The 24,197-nt window shown below is 34.0% G+C and overlaps 2 protein-coding genes across 4 annotated transcripts; one reads left to right on the top strand and one right to left on the bottom strand.

Moving 5' to 3' along the window:
- The first annotated feature begins 347 nt into the window (after positions 1–347).
- LOC117334455 (ATP-dependent Clp protease ATP-binding subunit ClpX-like) lies at positions 348–18,384 on the top strand. The gene is made up of 10 exons (XM_033894088.1): positions 348–594; positions 3,148–3,309; positions 4,045–4,154; positions 5,209–5,401; positions 6,472–6,633; positions 7,125–7,289; positions 8,312–8,553; positions 10,972–11,247; positions 12,080–12,172; positions 12,874–18,384. The coding sequence occupies exons 1-10, from the start codon at positions 519–521 to the stop codon at positions 13,024–13,026; spliced, it is 1,632 nt and encodes a 543-aa protein (XP_033749979.1). The 5' UTR covers positions 348–518; the 3' UTR covers positions 13,027–18,384.
- Positions 18,385–19,659: 1,275 nt separating this feature from the next.
- LOC117334457 (galectin-5-like) lies at positions 19,660–23,791 on the bottom strand. 3 transcript variants are annotated; one of them, XM_033894091.1, is made up of 4 exons: positions 23,663–23,791; positions 21,808–21,896; positions 21,104–21,320; positions 19,660–20,335 (listed from the first exon to the last, which is right to left on the bottom strand). In XM_033894091.1, exons 1-4 carry the CDS (start codon positions 23,753–23,755, stop codon positions 20,219–20,221), a joined length of 516 nt encoding a protein of 171 aa, XP_033749982.1. In that variant the 5' UTR covers positions 23,756–23,791; the 3' UTR covers positions 19,660–20,218. The 3 variants fall into 3 exon arrangements, with proteins under 3 accessions (XP_033749982.1, XP_033749983.1, XP_033749984.1); XM_033894092.1 differs by lacking the exon at positions 23,663–23,791 and adding an exon at positions 22,396–22,508; XM_033894093.1 differs by lacking the exon at positions 23,663–23,791 and adding an exon at positions 22,352–22,501.
- Positions 23,792–24,197: the final 406 nt, after the last annotated feature.

Genomic DNA, 24,197 nt, shown 5'->3' on the forward strand with positions numbered 1-24,197 from the left:
CAAATTAACCAAACCAAAAATGTATTGATTGATTGGTGGATTTATTGATAGATTGATTGACACAGGTTTATGAAAACGAAAAGTATTTGTTTTTTAATACAAAAAAATAAGGAGAAGCAATTAAGAGGATTTATTTTAAAAGCTTCGATGGACGACAAACTCACTTTATTCCGGAATACTTGACATTACAGTTCTTAATTTAGCACGGCCTCAAACCCGGATGTGAAAAAGCAAGGGAGTAGTCATTTTATTGTAAAGTACATTATTATTTTCATTCGAAGTTTTGTGCAACATATATAGGATTTTATAAAATTAAAATACTAGAAATTTAGAAAATCTAAGTACGATGTAAGTAATGTGAAATATATGTCGGCATTGTTCTTTTTAAAACATGTATTTATATTAAGAATGAAAAATAAACGCTCCTATATGACCTTGACCTGATCCAACAACACAAGAGCTATCGAAATATCGACATTTTCATCAAGTAGGACAGCAGTACCGTCAACTGCGTTGTGATGGCAGGGGTTACGTTATGTTGTCGGTGTATTCACCCAATAAGAAATCTAGTTATTGGGAAACTTGGACATTTGGGTAAATAATTATTTAGATTAGATAACAGTAAGATAAATATATATGTATACAAAGAAGTCGGGAGAAACCGAAACATATGTATAAACACGACGGGGACAGTCGATTTCATGTAGAAAAATGGTCTTTGCCTTCGTACTCTGAATTTTAGGAATAACTCAGTATTTCATTAGATGGCATTAATCCATAACGCAGTTTTATTGATGATACCAATACGTTATTAAAAATATTCTGTAGTGAGTACATGTGTCCTTAAATTGGGTTATATACTTATGTAAGTAGTCTCGTTTGTCGATACATCATACAGTAATATACATACCAATTATATACATTGTAATTACATATTGGGGGTATTGACAGTCTAAAGCACGCTTTGAGTCATTAAAAAGACTTACCATCTGCTCCTTTGAGCATATGCCTGTTACCAGGATTTAGTTATATAATTAGTAGTGTATATGTACATTGTACAATGTATGTCTGAAGATAAACTTTTATATCCACTGAGTCACTTAAAGATATTGTAAGCATTAACAGTATCTACATATTGTGAAATAGATGATGTCTGAAACTGCTTTCCATTCAACTGAAATGTCAATCCATTGAATTATAAACTTTGACTGTGTCGACTCGAAGTCCCTTTATTCTGTACATGTATAACTACAACTCATTTTGATTAGCCACTTATAATTATATTCAATTATTTATATTATCATTGATGTATGCGCAGGAGACTGACAAATCACATGCATTGTGATATTTGTTTTGTGTGAGATCAATAATTTAAAGATCTAGTATTTATCCAGATATTTATCATTCATAATTCATAATGCAAAAATTGAAAAAACAAGTAAATCTGCAATGAACTTGGTACAACAAATCTTTGTTCAAAACCAAGAGTGCTTAATAAAACTGTGAATAAAAGCTGTCCCTAGTTAAAGTTAAATAGAGGTAACATTTTCTTTATGTTTGTATTTTGTAGCTACAAAGAATACATTATATGTAATTACGATAACATGTACAGTGTATCTGAAGTACAGTATTGTGCACATATACATGTGTGTTTATGCTTGATGTTGATAACAGGATCAATATATAAACATTTTTTTTAGCAGTGACTGACCAATCAGAACACTCTTCTGTTTGTCGTTTAGAGTGGGCAATCAAATCAAACATAATTCAATTCAAAATGAAGCCACCTATATTTCGGTTATCATGCATTCATTGTAATGAAATCAAAATGTAAAGCTCTTGGTTGAAATTTTAGCTTCCCTGTATTCAGAAATGAGTCACAAATATTTGATTCTTTCTTTACTTTACAGGTATTGCTAATTATAAGTTTATGATAATTGTGGGAAGGTTTTATAGTTGGCATCTTGGTCTCTTAGGAAACTTTTTGCTCTTGTGTGATGTGACGGTTTTGTGGTGTCTGTTATGCCTGGTTCTAAATGTTAAAGTAAAGCATTGATATCACTTATGGATTTTACATACAAATAAAACCACACAGAAAAAACACTAATAAAACAACATAAGAATATCTATATATGTAGAATATTGTAATCATATAACACTGCCAATATTGAAACAAGAACAGCTGGCTGAAGATACATTTGATACAATTTTTGATTTTTGAAAGTTATTTTTTCAGTGATTAATGTTTTGTTTGGTGTTAAACTTAGTGGATTACTTTGCAATAATGGGATAATGCAGTTGTGCTCCCTGCTGGACATACTTTTGGAGTTGATTAGCTTTAACATGAGAGATTGGGGTATAGTCATTCAGGAGCAACAGTACTAGTTAAATCTTGTTTTTATCTGATATCTTCTCTCCCTGTTTGACAAATCTCTTATAAATCAAACTTATAAATGTCATTTATGCATGAAATATCGCAAACAATTTTCATTACACAGTGCGCAATCATGTGTCTTGTATAATTAAAATATAATGAGTAATGACATGTATAGGTATCACCTCATTGGATGACCCCTGACAGGGTCCCTACCTGTATATATGGTGGTTTACTATATTGCAGAGTTGAACAGGTCAGTTCTGTGATAAATGTTCTGTTAAGAATGTAAAAGTGTGCAATTTAAATTTGCAGTCAAATACATGGTGCATAGCCTTTTAATGTTGATAGTCTGACGGCAATCCAATACATAGATATACGCACGAGTGAAAAATATCAAAATATTAGCCACACGAGTGAAATATATTTGGTATTACTGAAGACACTGTTAGATATTCTGTTTATTACATTTTTTATCAATGAAAACCCTACCCCGTATGCTAACTAGGACTACAGCGATAATTTGTAAACAAAAAAAGTAGTTTCCCCTGTCCAGGTGCTGACATATATGTCGGGCTTTCTGATTGGTCAATGATTTTGGTATTTTCTAATCATTGATTTGATTGGTCAAATCAGTAAAAGTGATATTTTTCACTAGTGAAAAATATGATATTTGTCACTAGTGAAAAATATCACTTTTATAGAATGAATAATTTTTGATATTTCACTGGTAAAAATGTAATAAATATATTTTAACTATGATTTCTTTGCAGGCATGAATCTAACTGCCATAAAGGTTGTTCAGGATGTACCGAGGCGAAAGATTACCATGGACCATTATAAATTCAAAGGTGATATTGGAGGTGGGAGGGTTCGAGATGGAGGCTTGGTTGATTGTCCAAAATGTGGGTCAACACTGGAATATTTAGATGCAGGTAAAATAATCACAGATTTGTAAATAAATACCAATACATATATTTGACAGTGTCAATTTAATCCATCCCTACATATGTGGATTTTTTTTTCTTTTATTACATGTACCTGTTATCAATGAAGGACTGAATGTTAGCTTATCATGCTTTTTATTTATTTTCATGAAAAAAAGATTATCGTTTCTCTGACCCATATATTGAGATATGGTTTAGGAATGGGTCATGTGTGATAAGGCACAATACACTTTTATCTTAAATGCAATGTGTACGTGTATCATAACTTAGATGAGCCTTAACATTCTGTGGGCATAAATCTTTCCATCAGAGTTTAATGAAATAATTAGGTAGCTGTTGTGCATATACATATTTTTGTGGTTTGGGATTGGTCATTGTTTTGCCTAATTTTAGGAGCAAAATTGGCAAAGTGGTGTTTATACTTAAATATTAATTAATTTCAATTAGAAATGAGGCCCATTTATTACACAAAAGCGATCAGATAGACAGAAAAAGCTCTGATAGGTTAAAGTTTGAAGATGAGCAGGTGAGATATTATTTTGTTTTCATTTTTAGAGAGTTGTGTCCCTTTTCATGGTATCTGTCCCATGTGTTATTTCAGTGTTAGGACTAACTTGGTGTCAATAGGTTTCAATAAAGTGATTTTTAAAAGCTGTGTATATACACCATAATCAGGTGACATCAAATGTTTTAGTAATTCTGACTCATGGTTTTTAATTTCAGATAGAACATTTGTACGGTGTGTTTCAACAACTTGTAACAGCATGTTCACAGATGGACCTGACTTACATGAAAATATACCAGAAGACACAAAACCTCCAACACCGCGAATGGTAAGCTTCTATACTGAACTGAATTAATACAGAGAAAATGAGATCCAACGTCCGGTGTATGTAGTTCTATACGTCCGATACTAGTCTCCCTAGGATGGATTCTTCATGGAATACACGCGTCCGGTACATTAAAAGTGTGTAAACAATAATTGTCTGGTCATCTTTACTTATTGAACTGAATTAAGTTAGCCTAGGCTCAATTATGGTCAAATAGGTATAAGGAACATTCTACATCCATGGAAGGAAAGAATCATGTCGATGTGCTTAATTTATTCACCATCTAAATTACTTTTGAAATAATAGTTAACCAGTTCCCATCAGAGAATATAGGTGATCAGTATTGATTTTTAGACCTTCATGTGTATTCAGTACCTGGAATGAGTTCTTATGATATGGTCATGATATTGATCCTGTAGCTTGCTCGGATGAAGGGCTATGAAGTTTGTTCAAATGGATGAACTTGACCTTCTTTCTTTCCATGTCACAGGGGTCATATGTGTTAAAATCTTAAAAAAAAAAAAATAATAATGTGCCAGTGACATGTTGCCATGAAGAGTTACCAAGTTTGGGCAAATTATGCCTAATGGTCATGACCTTTCATGGGTCCAATGTGCTGAAATATTTAAATGTATTCCTTTCAATAACCAAGAGGCCTAAGATCATGCTATTAGTCCATTAGCATGCTGGGATGAATGACTATATATATATAAGGTTAATTCAAATGAACCAACCTTGGTCTACTTTCAAGATCACAATGGCAAGATATGTTAAATGTTAGTTTAAAAACAAAATATTGTCTATCGGTATAAGTTTAAAAAAAAAACATTTTCTATCGGTATATATTTGTATATCAGAATTCAGGTAACTGATCAGGCCCATTGGCCTCTTGTTGATGTGTTGTGTGATTCCACAACTACTGCAGTTAGAGATATCTTAGGCCAGGTAGCATAAACCTTTAAAAAGGTATGAAACATTTATGAAATGCTTTCTCCTGAAAAATGATTTCAAATGTATGTACTACATGCATTGAAAACAATCTCCATTTTATTTTTAGATACATGAATACTTAAACAAATATGTGACAGGACAGCATAGAGCCAAGAAAGTGTTAGCTACCCAAACTTACAATCACTACACGAGGATTAAGCATTGCCAGGCCCAGAAAGCCAAGTCTGCTCCAGTACAGCCATTCATGGATTGTTATAACATTGATGCTCAAGGTTCTTTGGGCAAATTAAACCGACCTGGTACGTACATGTATACGTAATCTGTAGTTCATTTTGATCATTACTCAGTAATCAGTATGATTATTAGCCCCCTACTTGTGAAACAAGGGAGGGGGGAGGTTTAACTATATGGTTCCTCCCCGTCTATCTTTCTGTCCATCTGTCAATCCAGTCGCTCATTTTTTCTGCAAATTTCTCAGACATGCTTCAAGGCATGTTGGTGAAATTTGGTATGTAACTTCAGTATGAGTAGCTACATTTTATAAACTCTGCAATGTCTTGGTCAGGGGACAGATCCCAAAGCCTTCCTCACAGGGGCAAATGTTCAACTAAAGGCCAAAAGTGAGGCAGTGTCAAATGAGACATTAGGAAGTTAGAATTGAAAGAAAAGATAGTATCCTAAATTTTTTCGCCTCTTACCATCATGATATTGGGCAGCAGGTACTCTTTTTACAACCTACCTGCAGGGTGAATGTATTTATATGCTATGACATCAATTTATGATATGATGGTAGCTGATCAGGCCCGAGGCAGATAGATAGCATCAACATCACTTTGTCCATACTACATGCGTTTAACAACCTTGGTGTTTTAACAATCATGGAAAGAACGAGTGTCATCTTTGCAGAGTTATGGCCCTGTGCTTGTTTAAATTTGCCAATTCTTGACATGGAGTCACAAAAATATCTAAAGCTAATTGGGGAATAGTACTGTAGTATTCAAAACAATGTCCCTTGTGTCATTCTTTTTGGTACATCGTGTGTTTATTGTCTCTTGTTTTATTTTATTTTACTTATTTCATGAAATATCGCTCTCAGGGTTTGCACTGGGCATTTCATAAATGGGGTCCTTTTCAGATAAAATGGGGTCCCTGTGAATAATTTGAATAGAGCTTCCAGAAAAAAAATGGGGTCCTTTCAATTTTCTATCCTTCAAAAGGCTATGGGGAGACGGCTTCAACGTGAACCCTGGCTCTGTAACAATGTTGTGTATGATAAGGTATTTTTGAGCCTTGTTTTATTTGATAATGAATTGTTTTATTTGATAATGAATTGTTTTATTTGATAATGAATTTTGATCTGGTTGTATAGATGCCCTATTGGCCGTGTCTGGCTCGCCGATGCTGAACAGACAGTCAGCGCCTCTGCCAGCCAAGTCTATGACGCAGCTACAACCCACAATACTTGGGGACGACGAAGAGTCTGTACAGCTCGATAAAAGTAACATTCTTTTACTTGGACCAACAGGAGTAGGTGAGTTGACTTAAAAATAATACATGTACATGTATGTGTTTAGGAAATAGTTACATTTTCTGTATTTAACTTTAATGTTTTACACAATAGAAATTAAAGATAAGTAATTTTTGTATAGGTAAGTGTTGTAACACCAACAGCATGTCTGTATAGAAGCTTGATCACGTGTCTACATCACAGATTATGGCCACACACTGCCCCTTATCACCTTTAGGAGATCTAGACGACAGGACATGAACCACTACTGTCAGCTCATCACTTACAAAATTCACATCGTAAAAATAAAACAAGACCATCATCATGTACAGTTTGTACAATGTGCTCCTTGTTAATCGTAGCAGGCCGTAAGATGTTAACATCCTGTTGCTCATTTACATATACAAATACATGTAGCCAGTAGGTAAATATACTGCTTTAAAAGACATTGACGTGAATTGTAACTCCTGTTTTCATTTTATGTGTATAATGTTTTACAACCACTCGGGTTCTAGGGAAAACCTTGCTGAGCTCCAAGTTGGCCGAGTTTCTAGGAGTGCCGTTTGCAGTGGGTGACTGTACTACTTTGACGTCTGCCGGTTATGTTGGGGAAGATGTAGAAGGCGTCTTATCAAGGCTTTTACTGAATGCCAATAACGATGTGGAAAAGTGTGAAACAGGTAGCATACCTTGTATAAGTATAGCAATGCTTATCGGGCAACATGCTAAAGCCTATAGTATACATTGTACTAGTATATTTGACGTAATGGCATCATATATTGTTTATAATATGTACATGTAGAAATATACATACTTAAATGAAATCACTAAAATTCAGCTTTCAGCTCAGAATTTAAATGTAGAAAAAAGTTATTATCAAAATTTTCAGCGACTCTTGAATGCCCAAGTTATTCTTATATATACATGAGAAATTTTTTAATAGTTAATATTTTAAAAAGCCAAGCATTTTAAATTGACAGACAAAATACAAAAGAGTTAAAAAATTGGCAAAATACATTAAAGTGGCTAATCTATAAATTTAAAGAGTTTCATTAATTAAGTTATGATGTCCGAGTGCATGTATATTGTCTCTTGCATGTATTTATCAATTTTTGATGTTGTCAATTTTTGTAAATTTTTTGTATTTTTTGTGTTCAAAGACTCAAGGTTAATAAAGAACTTGAACTTGAATTTACATGTTTATGTAGATCATGTACATATGACTATGTAAAATATGATAAGAAAACTCAACCCTTACACAATTGACCACAAGAATTCCTTGAAACTCACACCTAATGATTATACATGAACACCAACATTGAGATGATGTTAGCCAATCTGAATGTTTTTATTTTTCATTTTTGTCGATCTCCAGCATTTTAGTGTTGGTAACTGCTGTTGAATTGTGAATAAACGTTGCGATATACATGCATATACATGTACAGAATTAATTATTATTTTGTTTTTGTTTGGCAACGCATTTATTTTGTATTTGCAGTTGGAAGTCATTATTGGTAACATGACGTCCAGATGACATACAACTATAAAAACCAAATTTTTATCGTGACAAATATTTAGAAACTGTATTATCAAAGTGAGATCTAGTGCTCAAATTTTACATGTGTCCAGCTTGACTCTTAGGTTCTCTTATACATGAAATCATCGAGGTACAGTTGTATGTAATATGTATTGATTATTTCAGGTATTATATTCCTGGACGAGATTGACAAGATCAAGGTGCCTAAATACAACATTGGACGAGATGTCGGTGGAGAAGGCGTCCAGCAAGCCTTCCTCAAAACTCTCGAGGGAACCACCACTACTGTATCTCTGAAGAACAAGAAGAACGAGCTCATCCAAATAAACACTAAAAACATTCTCTTCATCGCATCGGGAGCGTTTATGGGTTTAGACAAAATCATTCAGGCTCGGATATCAGACAAGGTAAAACCATGATACTGTCTTTTAAGAATTTCTTTTGCAATTGCTGCTGTTTCTGAATTAATAACCTGAGTATGAGTAACTCTATTTATTTAAGAAAGAATTAACGGTGATTCGTGTATTGTTGCAGGATATACAACTTGGACTCGAATATTTTGCAATTTTAATTGATAACTCAGGCCGTAGTTCTGAGATCTTCCTCTTCCTGATAGAAAACGGGAAATGTGTCGCTACATGGCTGTTACAATTCACACGAAACGATAAGGCACGCGTGCTAATGAATATTCAAAAGCTGACATCAATCCCAAGCCAGTTGATGGCAACGTTACGAGAACTTTTGGGGATGTCGGCCAGCAATTCATGTAGAAATGCTCTCCAAAGGTTTCCTGTGGAAATTAATCTTACAACATATCGTTACCAAAGTTTGCTCTGGGTTGATAGAAATTAACAATCTGGTAAATTTCTCCTTGTAAAATACACGGTCTCCGATGCTCAAACGTTTTGGCGCCGTCATGTTTGTTTACAAATGCACGATTTTGGAGGGGAAAGACTCACAAGCTTGTATTATTGACACAAGAGTGGATTACTGGCAAATCATACATAGTTTTAAACCAATAAAAACTGGCGTTGCATAGCAAACGTGGTAGAATTTTCAATAAATTGAATGTAGAACATGGCCATGTATTAATATTAGATTATATCAATATATGTGGAGCTTTGATGCAGTTTACCTCATGCTCCAATGGATTTATGATCTCATTAACTATACAAAATAATAATAAAACTTTAATTGTCCTAGACTTGGTTATAACCGGAGCAAGGAAATTAAGCCCAATCAATCAGTCATGCTTTAATTGTGGATTGCTTTCTAAAGGTTTCTAGGGAAAATATTTAGGGGCATTCCTTTGTTCAGACATCAGAAACATGAAAGTTATTATTGATGAAATTTTTGTCCTAACGATGATTACATGAGTATTTGTGCCTTCATGTAATGAAATCAATGCCAAAATGTACAAGAAATATGCATATTGTATACAAATATCGTATGTCTTTGCGATGATTAGGGATTCTTAGGGTCAAATTTAGAATTTTCTGGACTTAATACTCCAAGAACTTTGGTTTATCTTGGAAGTAAAACTGCCGTATTAATGTAAAGATTATAACTTTTACTTCTTGGAAAAAATACATATTTTCCAGTAAGTTTGATGTTGATGCCCTAAACTTTATTCAAACGAAGGAATGTCCCTTTAATGGTTATAATATATACTGTATAATAAATGGTGATGAGAAGGAAATTTTCGTGTTGATAGTTGTAAATGTGATGTCAAAGTGACATTGTATAGTCAGTACTCCTTTTCTATTACATGGAAGGACATTGATAACATAATTATCTCCCCTTATGACCAACTTGGCCCGGTTGTCCAAAAGATGATTAAGCTAATCACAGTTTAACAACAATATTAAAATCTTGATAAAATAAATTCTGGTAAAACTTATTGAACAAAATTTTCTGAATCTATAACACCTACCATTCTCTTCATACCTGCTGATTTTGAAGAATATACACACATATAATTTGAAGTAAATGAGAAATGAAGTTTTCAATCATCAAGTGATGAAGTTAATCACCTTTTGAACAACTAGGCCCTGAAGGTTAGTCAAAGACTCAGTTGTAGTATTGACTATATGCCATCTTAAAAGGGCATTCCTTCGTTCGGACATCAGAAACATGCACAATTTCTATTGATGAAATATATGTACGAATAATGATTATTTGAGTGTCTGTGCCTACATGTAATGAAACCAAAGCCGAAATGTACAAGAAAAATGCGTGTCGAATACAAATACTGTATGCCTTTGCTGTAATTTGTGATACTCTGCGTTGAATTAAGAATTTTCAGCGCTTAGTACTCGAAGAACTTTGGTTTATCTTGAGTGTAAAACTGTCTTACTAATGTGAAGATCATAACTTTTACTATTTGGAAAAAATAATATTTTCCAGTAAGTTTAATTTTGACGACCTAAACTTAATTCAAATAAAGGAATGCCCCTTTCACACTGTAGCCTGAATATTACAAGTAATTGTCACAAAGTTTGAAAGTTCACTTGCTATTACTAGTTGGGTGACACCTGAAGGATGTCACAGAAAGAATGAAGCGTAGTGAGGGGCGATAACTCTGTTTCAGCAGTTTTCATAAAAAATCGCTCAATATCTAAATTCCAACCAATGAGAAGACTGTGTTAAAGGTCGGGCCACGGGGCTGAGTGGTTAAGGTGTCCCAACATTTTACCACTAGCTGTCCATCTCAGGGATGCGAGTTCGCAAAGTTTGAAAGTTCACTTCACTTGCTATTATTTGAGTACAGACTTGTCATTAAATGTACATTATTATCTATTAAAGATTGTATTGTTTTTTATCAGGACTTTGGATTTGGAGCACGCTTCAATCAAAAAGACGAAGAAAATGAAATTGATAACAAAGAGGGCTTAGATGAAGAGAGTGCTCAGCTTGATTCCATCTTAGAAAAAGTGGAAGCTGTGGACTTGATGAAGTTTGGAATGATTCCAGAATTGTGTGGTCGTATTCCTATACTGGTATCTCTACACTCTTTAGGTGTTTACAGTCTTGTTAAAATTCTCACAGAGCCAGTGGATGCACCAGTCCGACAGTATAAGAAAATATTTGCTGAAAGTGATGTAAGTAGAACTGTTCACAGGTTGTGTGCAGTAATTAGACTGTTTATCATTGTGAAGACTTAAAGATCTTGACTAGGCTTTTGTACTTTGTTTTTTTTTTTTAATTATTTATTTATTTATTTATTTGTTTACTTAGGTATACTGTATCTTTTCTATTTTGATTATTCATTCATTTGTTTTAATAATTTATTTATCTAGTATTCAGATGTATTCATTAATTTTTTCATGCAATATTCATATTCTTAATAGAATAGGGGCCGCGGTGGCCAAGTGGTTAAGGTGTACCAACACTTTATCACTAGCCCTCCACCACTGGGTTGCGAGTTCGAAACCTACGTGGGGCAGTTGCCAGGTACTGACTGTAGGCCGGTGGTTTTTCTCCGGGTACTCTGGCTTTCCTCCACCTCCAAAACCTGGCACGTCCTTAAATGACCCTGGCTGTTAATAGGACGTTAAACAAAAACAAACCAAACAAACCAAATCATATTCTTAATAGCACTTTTTATGTAAAATGGTAATTAAAGTCCCAAATTATCCTGTCAGACCAGAAATCTACAATATTTCATTGTGTATTTGTGTTGAGAGTGCACCAAGTGCTTGGCCAAGTGCTTGGCCATATCGCTGTCTAGAAAATGCCATTTTTCAGTGTACCATGCATGGGTAGACTATCGAATACTTTTCTAGGTAATTAAATAATTTAATACTATTTTTCTTGTCTGTAAAACTGGTTAAGTCCCTTACACTGAAAGTCCATACCGGTTGTTGTTGACATGCAAATAAATAGGCAAGATGTACTTGATAATAAAAATGAGTGTACAATCTATTGTTTTAGACGGAGATAGAATTTGAAGAAGGAGCTCTTCGTGCAGTAGCAGAAATTGCAATGAAAAAGAAAACAGGGGCTCGTGGTCTTAGGGCAGTACTGGTAAGTTGATGATAACTTGTGTTTACTCCAGCCCGAAAACAATTTGGAGGTGAGGTGGGAGACATGTACTTTTCCATAATATGTGCCAATTTTAATTTCTATTACTGTAGTTCATTTTCATAAAGATCTGTCAGAAGATTAAATATTTAGATCTGGCTGTAGATGAAGACAAAATTTCAATTTGGGAAAAATCTGCCTGTAAATATATCAATATCATTCAATAATAGATGACAATTAAAAATAGAAAGATTGTATAGTGTGCTATAAAAGGTCTTCGTTTTGGAGGTCAAAGGTCAATTTGACAAAATGTCCAAGGTTAAATGTCAGCATAAATTGTTACAGAAGAAAGCCTCTAAAGGTTATTGTCTTATCTAGAAAGCTGACAGTCATTGTATTTTGTCAAAAGCAACATTTATCTGGGATAAACTACTAGTTGTAAATGTTCCTCAGACGAAGGCTTACATTTTCAAGGTCACGGGCCAGGGGTGATTAAAATTAAACAGTTTATGTCCTATTTAACACTTTGCTGCTGATCTGTACTGCACTGTATTGATATAATGATTTAATCTTGTGCTATCTGTAAATTTTATCATAGGCTTACACAAAATTTCCTTGTGATTACTCATAGCCTCTTGTTAATTTACATAGTAAAAATACGTTGTATGTTGCGTTCCTTTAATTCCATCTCGTATACATTGTAGGACAATCTACTATTAACGGCAATGTATGATGTACCAGGGTCCAAAATAGTGAAGGTGACCTTAACGGAGGATTGTGTAAGAAACGGGACTCCTGTTGTTTATACCATGGCAGAGGAGGAAGAGGAATGTGTACGAGTTAACACTACTGCGTAGTGGGTAATCTATTTAACATACCGGTAGACTGCATAGGGTGGTTAGCTAGCTTGTTTGATATCAAGTTGGTCCAAACACAGTGGTTAGCTATAACTAGCTTATCTGATCTCGTTAAAATATATATGATAACTATCTGAACTTTCGTTTTCAATTTAGCTAGTTTTCATATCGGACAGAATGTCCATTTCGATGAGATCATAGCCAAAGTTTCATATTTCCACGCATGTGTCATGCATATTTTCCATACTTTATAAACAAGAGCATATCTGAAGTGCAGAAAAACCTGCAGAGATATTTCAAGCATACAAAAATGATGGCCGCATCGTTTATATAATTCTTTTATGAGTGTTATAACTCTTGTCAGAAATTGAAAGTCAGGTTTATAACTGTGATGGGTTGTCTGTAATATTTAATTGTAGTAGTACACAGTTGTGTCATGTCAGAATGACACAGGATGGTGTAGATATAGCCCTGGCTGACATTGATACGATCATATCAATGTCATTTCCCTAAACAGATGGAATTGTACTTATCGTAGTTACAAAATGCTTTAAAGTAATCCCTGGACAAATTCTTCTGTTCAACAATCGTACATTGTATTTTTCGTTAAATTTCATAATCTTGGACATAACAAAAATAGAGACTTGATCAAAGGTTGAGGTCTTAAGGTCAAAGTTTAATTTCTTGTTAATCTTTTAATCTATTTTTATTACCCAATACACTGTAGTTGTAACAACGCAAGTTATAAGAAATGGCTGCCTAGTCTAATGTTCAGATGACAATAGCCAGTCTGATGACAAAGATTTAAAGTCAGTGGAATGTTTCAGAGATTCCTAAAATAAGATTGTCAATGTTGATTTTGTAAAAAAAAAAAAAAAAAGGTATTAATAATAATGATAATGTAGGATATGATAGTTAAAAAACAGTTTCATATTTTTTAAAATGTGATATTTTGTTATCGATTGTGAATTAACTTGTTACGATGGTATGTAAGATTTGTGTGAATGTGATTTTATATTAAGTTGTAAGCCTGATCTGTCAGTGGAGTTACGAAACATAAATGATGGTTTGTATATTTGAAATTGACATTCTGTTGCTAAAACAGCTTGATTTCATTACATGTACGTTCCTTTTTCAAAATTGAACTTGTGTTTTTATGTAAAACATTTATAACCATAATCAATTTTATAAAATATTTAACTTATTCAATGTCATTCATGTGTTAAAGTGGAAATTTACGCGAGGGGAAATTTACACCAATTACGCGTAGTCCTTTTGATCGTGAAAATTTCCCCCACCCATATTTTTTGGATACCAATTGGCATAAGTTCGAACTACAAATGGGTGGATCGATCACGAGAATTAACCTCATGCGTATAACTTGCATATCGAAATAGCGAAATTAACCCCCCACAAAAATAACCACTTTTACAGTATTTGGATAATGAATTTGTCCAGTGTAAGAAATGGATGTACAGGCTAGCCCTAATTTCAACAATATTCCTTATCTTATGTTATCCATCATAAAGCATTATAGAACTTAAGAAAACTTCTTAACTAAGATTTTTTTCCCTTAAATCTATTAATGTATAGATATGGAAAATATTCAAATTAAGGAATGTTGATGAAACTGACATCTTGTTGTGAGTTTCCTAACCAATTGCACATGCGTGATATCAGCGTGCTTGTGCTTGAAAATTGCCAACAACATAAAATTTTAAAATGATAAAACAGAAATACCTAAGTGAGAAAGATTTAATCTTGATGACCAGTTATATGTAGTTGATGTCCAAAAACTTGAAGTTTATATTCAGATTTTTAACAAGTCAAAGGGCTTTTCGAGGTTTCTGAGTAACATCTAAGAGTGAAAATAAAATTATAGTTTCATACCAAAATAAAAAATATCGCAACCTCAGAACTTCTAATTCATATATACAGTAAAATCTTCAGCAAATCTTAATCTGTATCCAATTAAAAGAAACTTGGGTGGAATTTCACTTAGTCTAAAAGAATATGTAAAACAGGTACATTTAATAGATGATTTATGACTGTATTCGTGGCAAGAATTGCCTTTCAAACACTATTAGCATAACTTGTGTTGTACCATTTAGAATGATTTCATGAATAAATTTTTGTTAAGTTACAGGAAGTTTATGTGTGATGTACATTTGTAAGTTGCCGTGTGACATATGTTTTGGTAGTTTGCATGTATCGATGGATGCGAGTCTCAACCAGTGTGTATTATTTTCTTCAAACATGAACATTGCAGCAACAGTATTATTATTAAGAACGATATTATTTATAACACAAACTATTTCCCTTGGATGTACATGATATGATTGCAGAGGTGATATGATTGCTTCTTAATTTTTTATGTCATATTCTTATATTGTTGGACAGTTACAATTGATTGTCGAATATAAAAACTAAAAATTAATTTGCAAGATACAATTTACAATCTTAAGTAATTTTCAGTACTGAACCGACAAAGGCAACACAATTTTGAGTAGCTTATAGAAATAATTAAATGGTATCACATTTAACTGGTATTTGATAGGCCGATGAATAGTCCATTGAGTTTAGCCTAACATTTAATTTAGTATATATATATCAAAAACCTAACACCACAAATTCTTAGTATGACCTCTCACCTATGATAAAGTATTTCTTTACTGTTTTCTACAATTTCCTGTTTACATTTATAACATTTGTGCACCAGACGTTTGAAAGTTCTAGACTTGCAAATTTAAAAATTTACAACAAATTTGATTGGTTAATCTTTTCAGGAAGGCCATTTGATTGGCCGTCATTGAGCATTAATGACGTATAGAGTGTATGCTATTGGATGTGAGATATACCACGTGCCTTTGTTACTGTGTAGCGTTACATGTTAACTTATTTTGTCTCCAGTAATGTCTAAAATATTACATTATTTTCTTTGAATGACTAATTTTCTACCTTTTTATATAATTATGACAAATTAATACATTACATGTTTGATGGTAAATCTACATTTTCATCAATTTCAGATGAATTGGATTTCCACAAAAAGATTTAAGTTGATGCAATATTTGTATAATGTTGATTCTTCTGATGTGTAATGTTATTTTTGTGTTGGCTTGGTTTGTTTTGTGTAGTTGATCACCTTTTCCACGGAAAAAAAAAAGTTGTCAAAATATTTGTGGATATAGCTTGACAATCTACAATTTACATTCGACCTGTTACATATCATGGGGAAAGCGTTCTACTCGGACTTACTGAGAATTTAGATGACTTTCTATCAATTGGTTTATTGTTTTGTTTACTTGTTAAAAGTACAACATTATCCTACCAGGAAATACTGAACCTGTATATTTCACAATAGAGTTTCCTCTGGCCCTGACACCATGTCTGGTGTAGGCCCCCGATTTTTCTCTGGCCCTGATACCATGTCAGGTGTAGGGTCCCTACACCAGACATGGTGTCAGGGCCAGAGGAAACTTGGGCTTATATCACTATAGGTAGTTATGGGTGACATTGATTTTCATTTGGACGACTCTGATTCTAAATTAGACAGACACAGTCTGACGGAATAAAGGTTCTAATGTTATATCACAATTGCTATCATTGCTGCATAATAGATTCATACTTATATTGATTTAGAGGTATAGAACATGTGCCTGATGTTGAGGTGTATATACAACATAGCCCTCGTTTCTATGTTTGTGTATTATATAAGTCACTATATCTTGGCCCCAAAATTTCCCCTAGAACTACAGATATATTCAGAATTATTTACCCATATAACAAGTTATGTGTAGCAAGATTCATAATTTTGTATTTTTTTTTTTTTTTTTTTTATAATTAATGACTCACAAAACAATAATTTTCAGTGGAATGCATTGATCATAAATGCCAATTGATATTTAATATATAGAATTCAATCGAATCACATACAATTTTACTGTTAACACAATTTAGTATTTGTGTCTATATATATAGTTACTTAAAAGGCATTACCGGGTAAGTAGGAAAAACTGACTAGGCCTAAAAGCAGAGAGTTGACTTTGTTTATATCTAGCCAGTACAAATTGACCAATTTGGTCTCCCGCGAATAAAATGTGGAATAACTATCTTTTTCTTTCATCGTTGGCGCCCATTCCAACATTTTAGATTGAGGAGTTTTAATTTATATACAGTATATTATACATTGTAGCTAAGTTTTCGGAGTATATGTAAGGTACAGTACTGTTGGTACTGGGGCAAACCAAATTTGGCATTTAGTTAGATCATATGTTGTACAACTACGGTTAGAACACAAAATCTGGATTGCTTTTATACATTTTTTATGTGAAAACATGAAATTTGGGTTAAGATAATTTTTGTGACCTCTTTTTTTTTAGAGTAATGATTTAATTTCCTAAATGTTACATGTAACATGCTTTAGGACAGTCATTCTAGAGAGCCGAAGTGCAGACTAGGAAAAACAGAATTCTGCCTTAAATTGTCACAGATATTAAAACCACTTAATGCAAAGGACAGTGGCAGGTAGATATAGATGTATATCTACAATGCACAAGGATTGCTAACTGGTAAACAATCACTCAAAAGTGTGACATCACTTAGAAAATATAAAATGGCATTAAAATCAATGACAATTTTATTTTTTTTTCATAATCACAATTATAGCGTAATATTTGTTTTGGATTTGTTGATTATAAGAATCTCAAAGAAATATTGTGACGTAATAACATCCAAGGCTCGACCTTGATGAAATCTGCGTTGTTTTTATTTTTTGTTGCGATTACATTTCCACGAAATATGACCTAGTTTGTGATCCTCTATAATGAACACATCAAAAGATCTATTTTTAACCATCATATTTTATTTTGCAATCAATAGATCACTTACCCAATGACTATAGTTCCCTAACTTTCGTTGATTTATTTCACTGGATGTCGTATACTAATTTGGTAGCCGATTTTCCCTGAAAATACTGCATTACTCCGATACAAATTGTGATCACATGCCAACTCATTTATGTCTAATACTATATATATGCTAGCTAACTGTTAATGTTGTAAATGTTAAGATTTTTTTTATATTATTAATTTTGAACTTGCTATGGTGGCATGAAATTATAAATGTAGTCCTTTGGTTTGAGAGAGTACATGGGTGAATCCTTGACTGTATGTATGGTGTGAAGGGTATAGTGTGTATTATTGTCGTGTATGGACCGTATTCTCGGGAATGTGGAGTGTTATTATTTCTGTATACATGCAACGAGTGTTGTATACATTATATAGCATTGCTATTTTGTAAATAAACAATAAAGTGAGCACATTTTATCATGAAAACAAACAAAGCTGTTATACTCTTGTTCTTGTATATGCGTATTAAACATTTTCATATACAGTATAACCTCTCTATTAAGACCACCTAGGGGTCTGATTGAAAATGTTCTTAATAGCGGGGCGGTCATAATACACAGGTGGATCACACTGACCTTTGACCATCAAGAACCTTAACTGTGTATGACACCAGCTCTGTATATATATATATATATATAATTAGTTGTTGGTCTAAGATGACTGGGAAAAAAGAACTCTAGAAAAGAACAAGTAGAAAAATTTATATGCAATACTGAGTATTGTTAATTTCGATCTAACCTGCAAAAGGAAATAGACAAGAGGCCCATGGGCCTTAACGATCACCTGAATATTTTAGCATATTTGACCCCTAGGACCTTGAATGAAGGTAAAGGTCATTCATTTGAACAATCATTATAGCCCTTTACTCTTGCATGCCACAAACCCAATATGAGGTCTCTGGGCTTCTTCATAATCAAGAAGAAATTGCTTCAAGATTTTAGCATATTTGACCCCTGTGACCTTAAATTAAGGTCAATGTCAATCACTTGAGCAATCTTTATGGCCCTTTAACCTAGATGGCCACAAACGCAATATCAGGTCTCTGGGCCTCTTGGTTATCAAGAAGAAGCCATTTAAAGATTTGGCATATTTAACCCCTGTGCCCTTGAATAAAGTTAAAGGGGTATCCATTTGAACAAACTTTGTAGCCCTTCATTCCAGCATGCTACAGACCTAATTTTGGGTATCTGGACCTTTTCGTTATTAAGAAGTTGTTTAAATATTTAATCATATTTTAGCCCTGTGACCTTGAATGAATGCCAAGGTCATCCATTTGAACAAACTTGGTAGCCCATCATCTCAGCATAATATTGGGTTTCTGGGCCTTTTGGTTATCAAGAAGAAGTCGTTTAAAGATTTTAGCATATTCGACCTCTGTGGCCTTGAATGAATGCCAAGGTCATCCATTTGAACAAACTTGGTAGTCCTTCATCCCAGCATGCTACAGACCCAATATCTGTAGGTCTCTTGGCCTGTTGGTAACTGAGAAAAAGTTGAAAATGTAAATTGTTTACGACGCCGGACAAAAGGCGATCGCAATATGTCAACTGAGACTTCGTCTAAGGTGATTTCATAATGTCTTCATGACAAAAAAAAATGCATCCAATACTGCCTTATAAGATGATTTTTCTAGCAATCATCAGATTATCAACTTTAGCATCATTCTCTTTATTTGTCTTTATGACCGAGTTTAAACGCTTCTTAATGAGATAGGACAATCACACGCAAGTTCCAAGTTTAATCCATTTAAATCAACAAAAGTAACAGTCTTATTATAATTCAAGCAAAGGCAATATCAACAACAATAACTGAAAAAATGCGAATAGAAAGTACGGAACTGTCACCTGTAATAAATGACTTATATAATATCAGTTGTGACCCGTTTATGTACCGCAGTATATTTACATCACAGGTACTTGTGGACAAGATTATGATGTTTTTAATTTAAATGTTGCATTATAGACGAGTAAATTATTGTTTTACAATCGCATGCTTAATTTAAAAAAAAAATATCGTACCTTGGCCTTATAAAAAACATCATAATCAAGTACCTGTGATTTACATCAGTCTAAATCTATCAATAACAGCTGTCTTCCTTTTATCGTTTCACTGAGGATAAGATGACCGAAAATTAGCCCACCTAAAGGAGTTCGCACACTACATAGTTTATTTAAGCAGCACTAGTTTTAATTGAAATCAGGTCAATAAAGCCGATAAATGGGGTCTTTGACTAAAGAGCATGTAACTCCTTTAGCCGGATATGACATTCTCGGACATCGGTTTCACTGAAAGCGCACCTGGGTGAGTCTGATGTCGCCGGTAACGCTGAGAGTATTGATACGGTTCAATGGTCGCAGGCGATGGCGGTACTCTGCGAAGTGTTTGTTATTAACAGCAATCTAATAAAAAATAAAAAAAATAGATTGAACACATAAAACAAATGTAAATAAATATCTTTAAAAAAGATAAACGGCATAGTTTTAATGCTGGTGGTTATAATGTAAAACTGTTGGTGAAATAAATTAATGAACTAATTAATAAATTCGTTTCAGCACAATTATATCAGTTTGCATCATTTTTGGTGGTAATAAGACTGCATTTGAATCAGGAATATAATTTTATTAATGTGTCATTTGAATAGATACATCCACTTATTCAGCTTGCATTCAATCTTAATTTTGTTTCGTCTTCAACTGCATATCTGCATTTTGCATTTACCGCTACATTGACCAATCACATACTTCATCTTGACCAGTAACGCCACCTGTCGCGTCATATCCGGGTCAAAAGAAAATTATGCGGCTATGCCGAAAAAATGTAAGTAAATAAGTTAAGTTAAAGTTTAGATTGAATGAGACACTAAACTAGGCACTGTACATATTTTCTGGTACATGCTAATTAAGATGCACATAGCATATGACGTAATGATTCAGTGTACGCATGATAAGCTTTAATAATTTCATATTTTTGATAACCTGATTTATATAATATGCAAACGATGATACAAAAGACATACTTTACGACCGCTTATCACGTCCCCTGCATCTGAACTAGCCCAAGTTTCCTCTGGCCCTGACACCATGTCTGGTACAAGAGATGGTGTTAGGGCCGGAGGAAATTCGGGCTATAATTTTAACATACTAATAATACAACTATTCATAGCGTACTTTGAACCTGTCCTGCTCGGCCAGTATCATTATGTCGACGTTTGCATCCGACTTGAAGGGAAAATAAGGAATCTCCCTTTCCTCTCTTCCCCAATGTCCACCGATGTGAGAGTTCCGGACCACCTTATGGTGCTCTCCTAAAATTTTCACCCTGACGTCAAAGTGAAGAGCTATGTCTTCGCCAGTAACTGAACCACACTTCAGATTAACTGTGAACCTGGGCACAAAATCAAACATGAATAAATTCAGGATGAAGTTTAATTAATTATGAGTCACGCGATTAATACATTTCATACTCGTTCAAATTGGTATATGAACATAAAGTAATGTCACGTTTAGTTTATTATGCTTCAAAATTATATTTTATTGTATTGTGACTGCACTTCTGAGTTTATGCGAAATGTTATTACCGTATACGAACACATTTTAGCGGTAATCTTATCTTAGCGGTTTTCGCGTTGGAAACGCTCCGCTAAAATATTGTTGCACTAATTGTTGTTTATCTACATTGGTTTCTATGTCAATTATCATTGATGGGCCAATTTGTTTTAATTGGGTTTTGCGTTATTTTCGTAGTGCGGTAAATTAAGTACGGCTATTGTATTTCGCCTTTATGGATTGAAAAATAGCAATTATTGGTGGATCTTTAAGAGATTTTACGATCTATTCTCCGCCCTCAAACTTTATTCGGAAAGTGACTTTACCTGTGACAAGCGCCGTTTGTAATGCCACTGATGAACACAATTTTTCCCGGAGTCATCCCGCCTTGGATCGTTGTCGTTAAGGGAACAGGCTAAAATAAAATAAATGTTTTAACGCAAAAATCAATGAACATATCCATGCAATAACATGTAAATGTCCAAACGGGTTAAGTATAGCTGGCAAACAGGTTACCTGTAGCTGACCAATGAGTTACCTGTAGCTGACTTGTGAGTTACCTATAGCTGACCAGTAAGTTACCTATAGCTGCCCAGTGAGTTACATGTAGCTGGCCAAAAGGTTACTTATATCTGGTAAACAGGTTACCTGTAGCTGAACAATGAGTTACCTGTAGCTGGCCAGTGAGTTACCTGTAGCTGACCAGTGAGTAACCTGTAGCTGACCAGTGAGTTACCTGTAGCTGACCAGTAAGTTACCTGTAGCTGACCAATTAGATACCTGTAGCTGACCAATTAGATACCTGTAGCTGGCCAAAAGGTTGTACTTATATCTGGTAAACAGGTTACCTATAGCTGCACAATGAGTTACCTGTAGCTGGCCAATGAGTTACGTGTAGCTGACCAATAGGTTACCTGTTGCTGACCGATATGTCACCTGTAGTTGACAAAAGTTTTCATGGAGCTGACCGATAAATGACCTTGGACAGTCCAATAAGTACACAAAAGTTTAAACTTGTTAAGCAGTCGCATAATAGCCATTTACACAAGATTAAACTCGGATACAAAGACTACTGTATGTATAAAGGAAACATCTTACACTAAATACACTTAACAGTATCAGCAATAGATGACGATAAATAAATCAAACACGATAAAACCGCTGGAATACCCAGTATTTATATATTCCCGTTGTCAGGCTTCCTGTCCTCTCTAATTTAACGTCAACAGGAAATGTGATTCATTAAAAATATATATCTATATATAAAACATATGTATATACTCATCCAAACTTCAATTTGAAAGGTCTATTCCCGGCATCCAAATCTATTTTCTTCGAAATCATATATTTGACATTGCTTTTTGTTCAATATTGCGTTTAATATTATTTTTGAGTTGATTTTGAAATCTTGATGTTTTTAACATCTTATACATTGTGTGTGTGTCTGTGTTTTTTGTTTTTGTTGTTGTTTATCCTCTAACAAATAAACAGTCAGAATCAATTATTATTCTACTATGGCTTCATTATATTAAATAAATAAAACAGGGAGGCTGCAGTATGTTTGTGTTATGTCTCCTTGTGGTAGGCCGGAACTTTTGCCGATTTATAGTGCTACCTCACTGAAGTATACTATCGAAGACACCCAGCAGGACACCCCATCCGATATATACTGACAACGGGTGAACCAGTCGTTCCACTCCGAATATGCTGAGCGCTAAGCAGGAGTAGAAACTACCATTTTTAAAGACTCTGGTATGTCTCGGTCAGGGGACAGAACCCAAAGCCTTCCTCACAGGGGCGAACGCTCAACTAAAGGCCAAAAGTGAGGCATTGTCAAGGGAGACATTAGGAAGAAAAAGTTAAGAAAGTACTCGCCTCCTACGATCATGCAATGGGGGCAGCAGGTATAATTCTTACGCCCTACCTGCAGGGCAAGGGTGGGTGGGGTGATTCCTACATAATAAGATTTCCTATATTGAATCTGCTCAGGATATATGCGTTACTCCATTATTATCACAGAGAGCAAATCTCGTTCTGGTATAAATACAAGTATAAACCTAAAACATCATATAAATATGGTTTCCAATATTTCACATCTCAATAAATATATCTGTATTTTTATAAAAAGATCCCGCATCAACTCAACATAATTGATATATATATAATATGAAATACACTTACTGGGTCACTTATGCATTGCTTATCCGCCATCTTTCTGCGTGTTACTAAGAGCTCGAGACGATAATATGTGTATTCCGTATCGCACGAGCGCATGTGGTATCATTATAAATCGACACGGAAGAATCTTCTCGGAAAATATAAAATTTTCACTTCCTTGTTCCCATTATTATAAGCTGACTAACAAAAATGATGTCATTTGAAAATTACCCAATATCCGAAATTCTTATTATATTATGGAGTTTGTTCGATGCTATGATATTTGTGAAGTTAGAATTATATGAAGTTTAGTCGTCTTTAATGTGTTTTCACGCTTCCGTGAAATGTTCTAAAAGGACTAATTAGTTAACAAGCTGTAGGATACAGTGATATATTAAAGGACTAATTAGTTAACAAGCTGTAGGATACAGTGATATATTAAAGGAATTAGTTAACAAGCTGTAGGTTAGTTTCATTAGCTAGTATATCCGGTATTATTTACCGAAAGTTTACATCCCGTGGAATGTTCAGTAAATTATCTAAGGCCGATATTTCTGGA

The sequence above is a fragment of the Pecten maximus genome, chromosome 9 (assembly GCF_902652985.1).
Source record: "Pecten maximus chromosome 9, xPecMax1.1, whole genome shotgun sequence".
Classification (NCBI taxonomy): domain Eukaryota; kingdom Metazoa; phylum Mollusca; class Bivalvia; order Pectinida; family Pectinidae; genus Pecten; species Pecten maximus.

Excerpts from the sequence above, each read along its gene's own strand:
- LOC117334457 (XM_033894091.1), bottom strand. The coding sequence starts at position 23,755 with ATGCGCTCGTGCGATACGGAATACACATATTATCGTCTCGAGCTCTTA. Across the intron at positions 21,897-23,662 it reads AGCAATGCATAAGTGACCCA|CCTGTTCCCTTAACGACAAC; the intron begins GTAAGTGTATTT and ends ATTTTATTTTAG. Across the intron at positions 20,336-21,103 it reads CCGAGCAGGACAGGTTCAAA|ATTGCTGTTAATAACAAACA; the intron begins GTACGCTATGAA and ends ATTTTTTATTAG.
- LOC117334455 (XM_033894088.1), top strand. The coding sequence starts at position 519 with ATGGCAGGGGTTACGTTATGTTGTCGGTGTATTCACCCAATAAGAAAT. Across the intron at positions 8,554-10,971 it reads AGGCTCGGATATCAGACAAG|GACTTTGGATTTGGAGCACG; the intron begins GTAAAACCATGA and ends GTTTTTTATCAG. Across the intron at positions 12,173-12,873 it reads GTGGTCTTAGGGCAGTACTG|GACAATCTACTATTAACGGC; the intron begins GTAAGTTGATGA and ends TATACATTGTAG.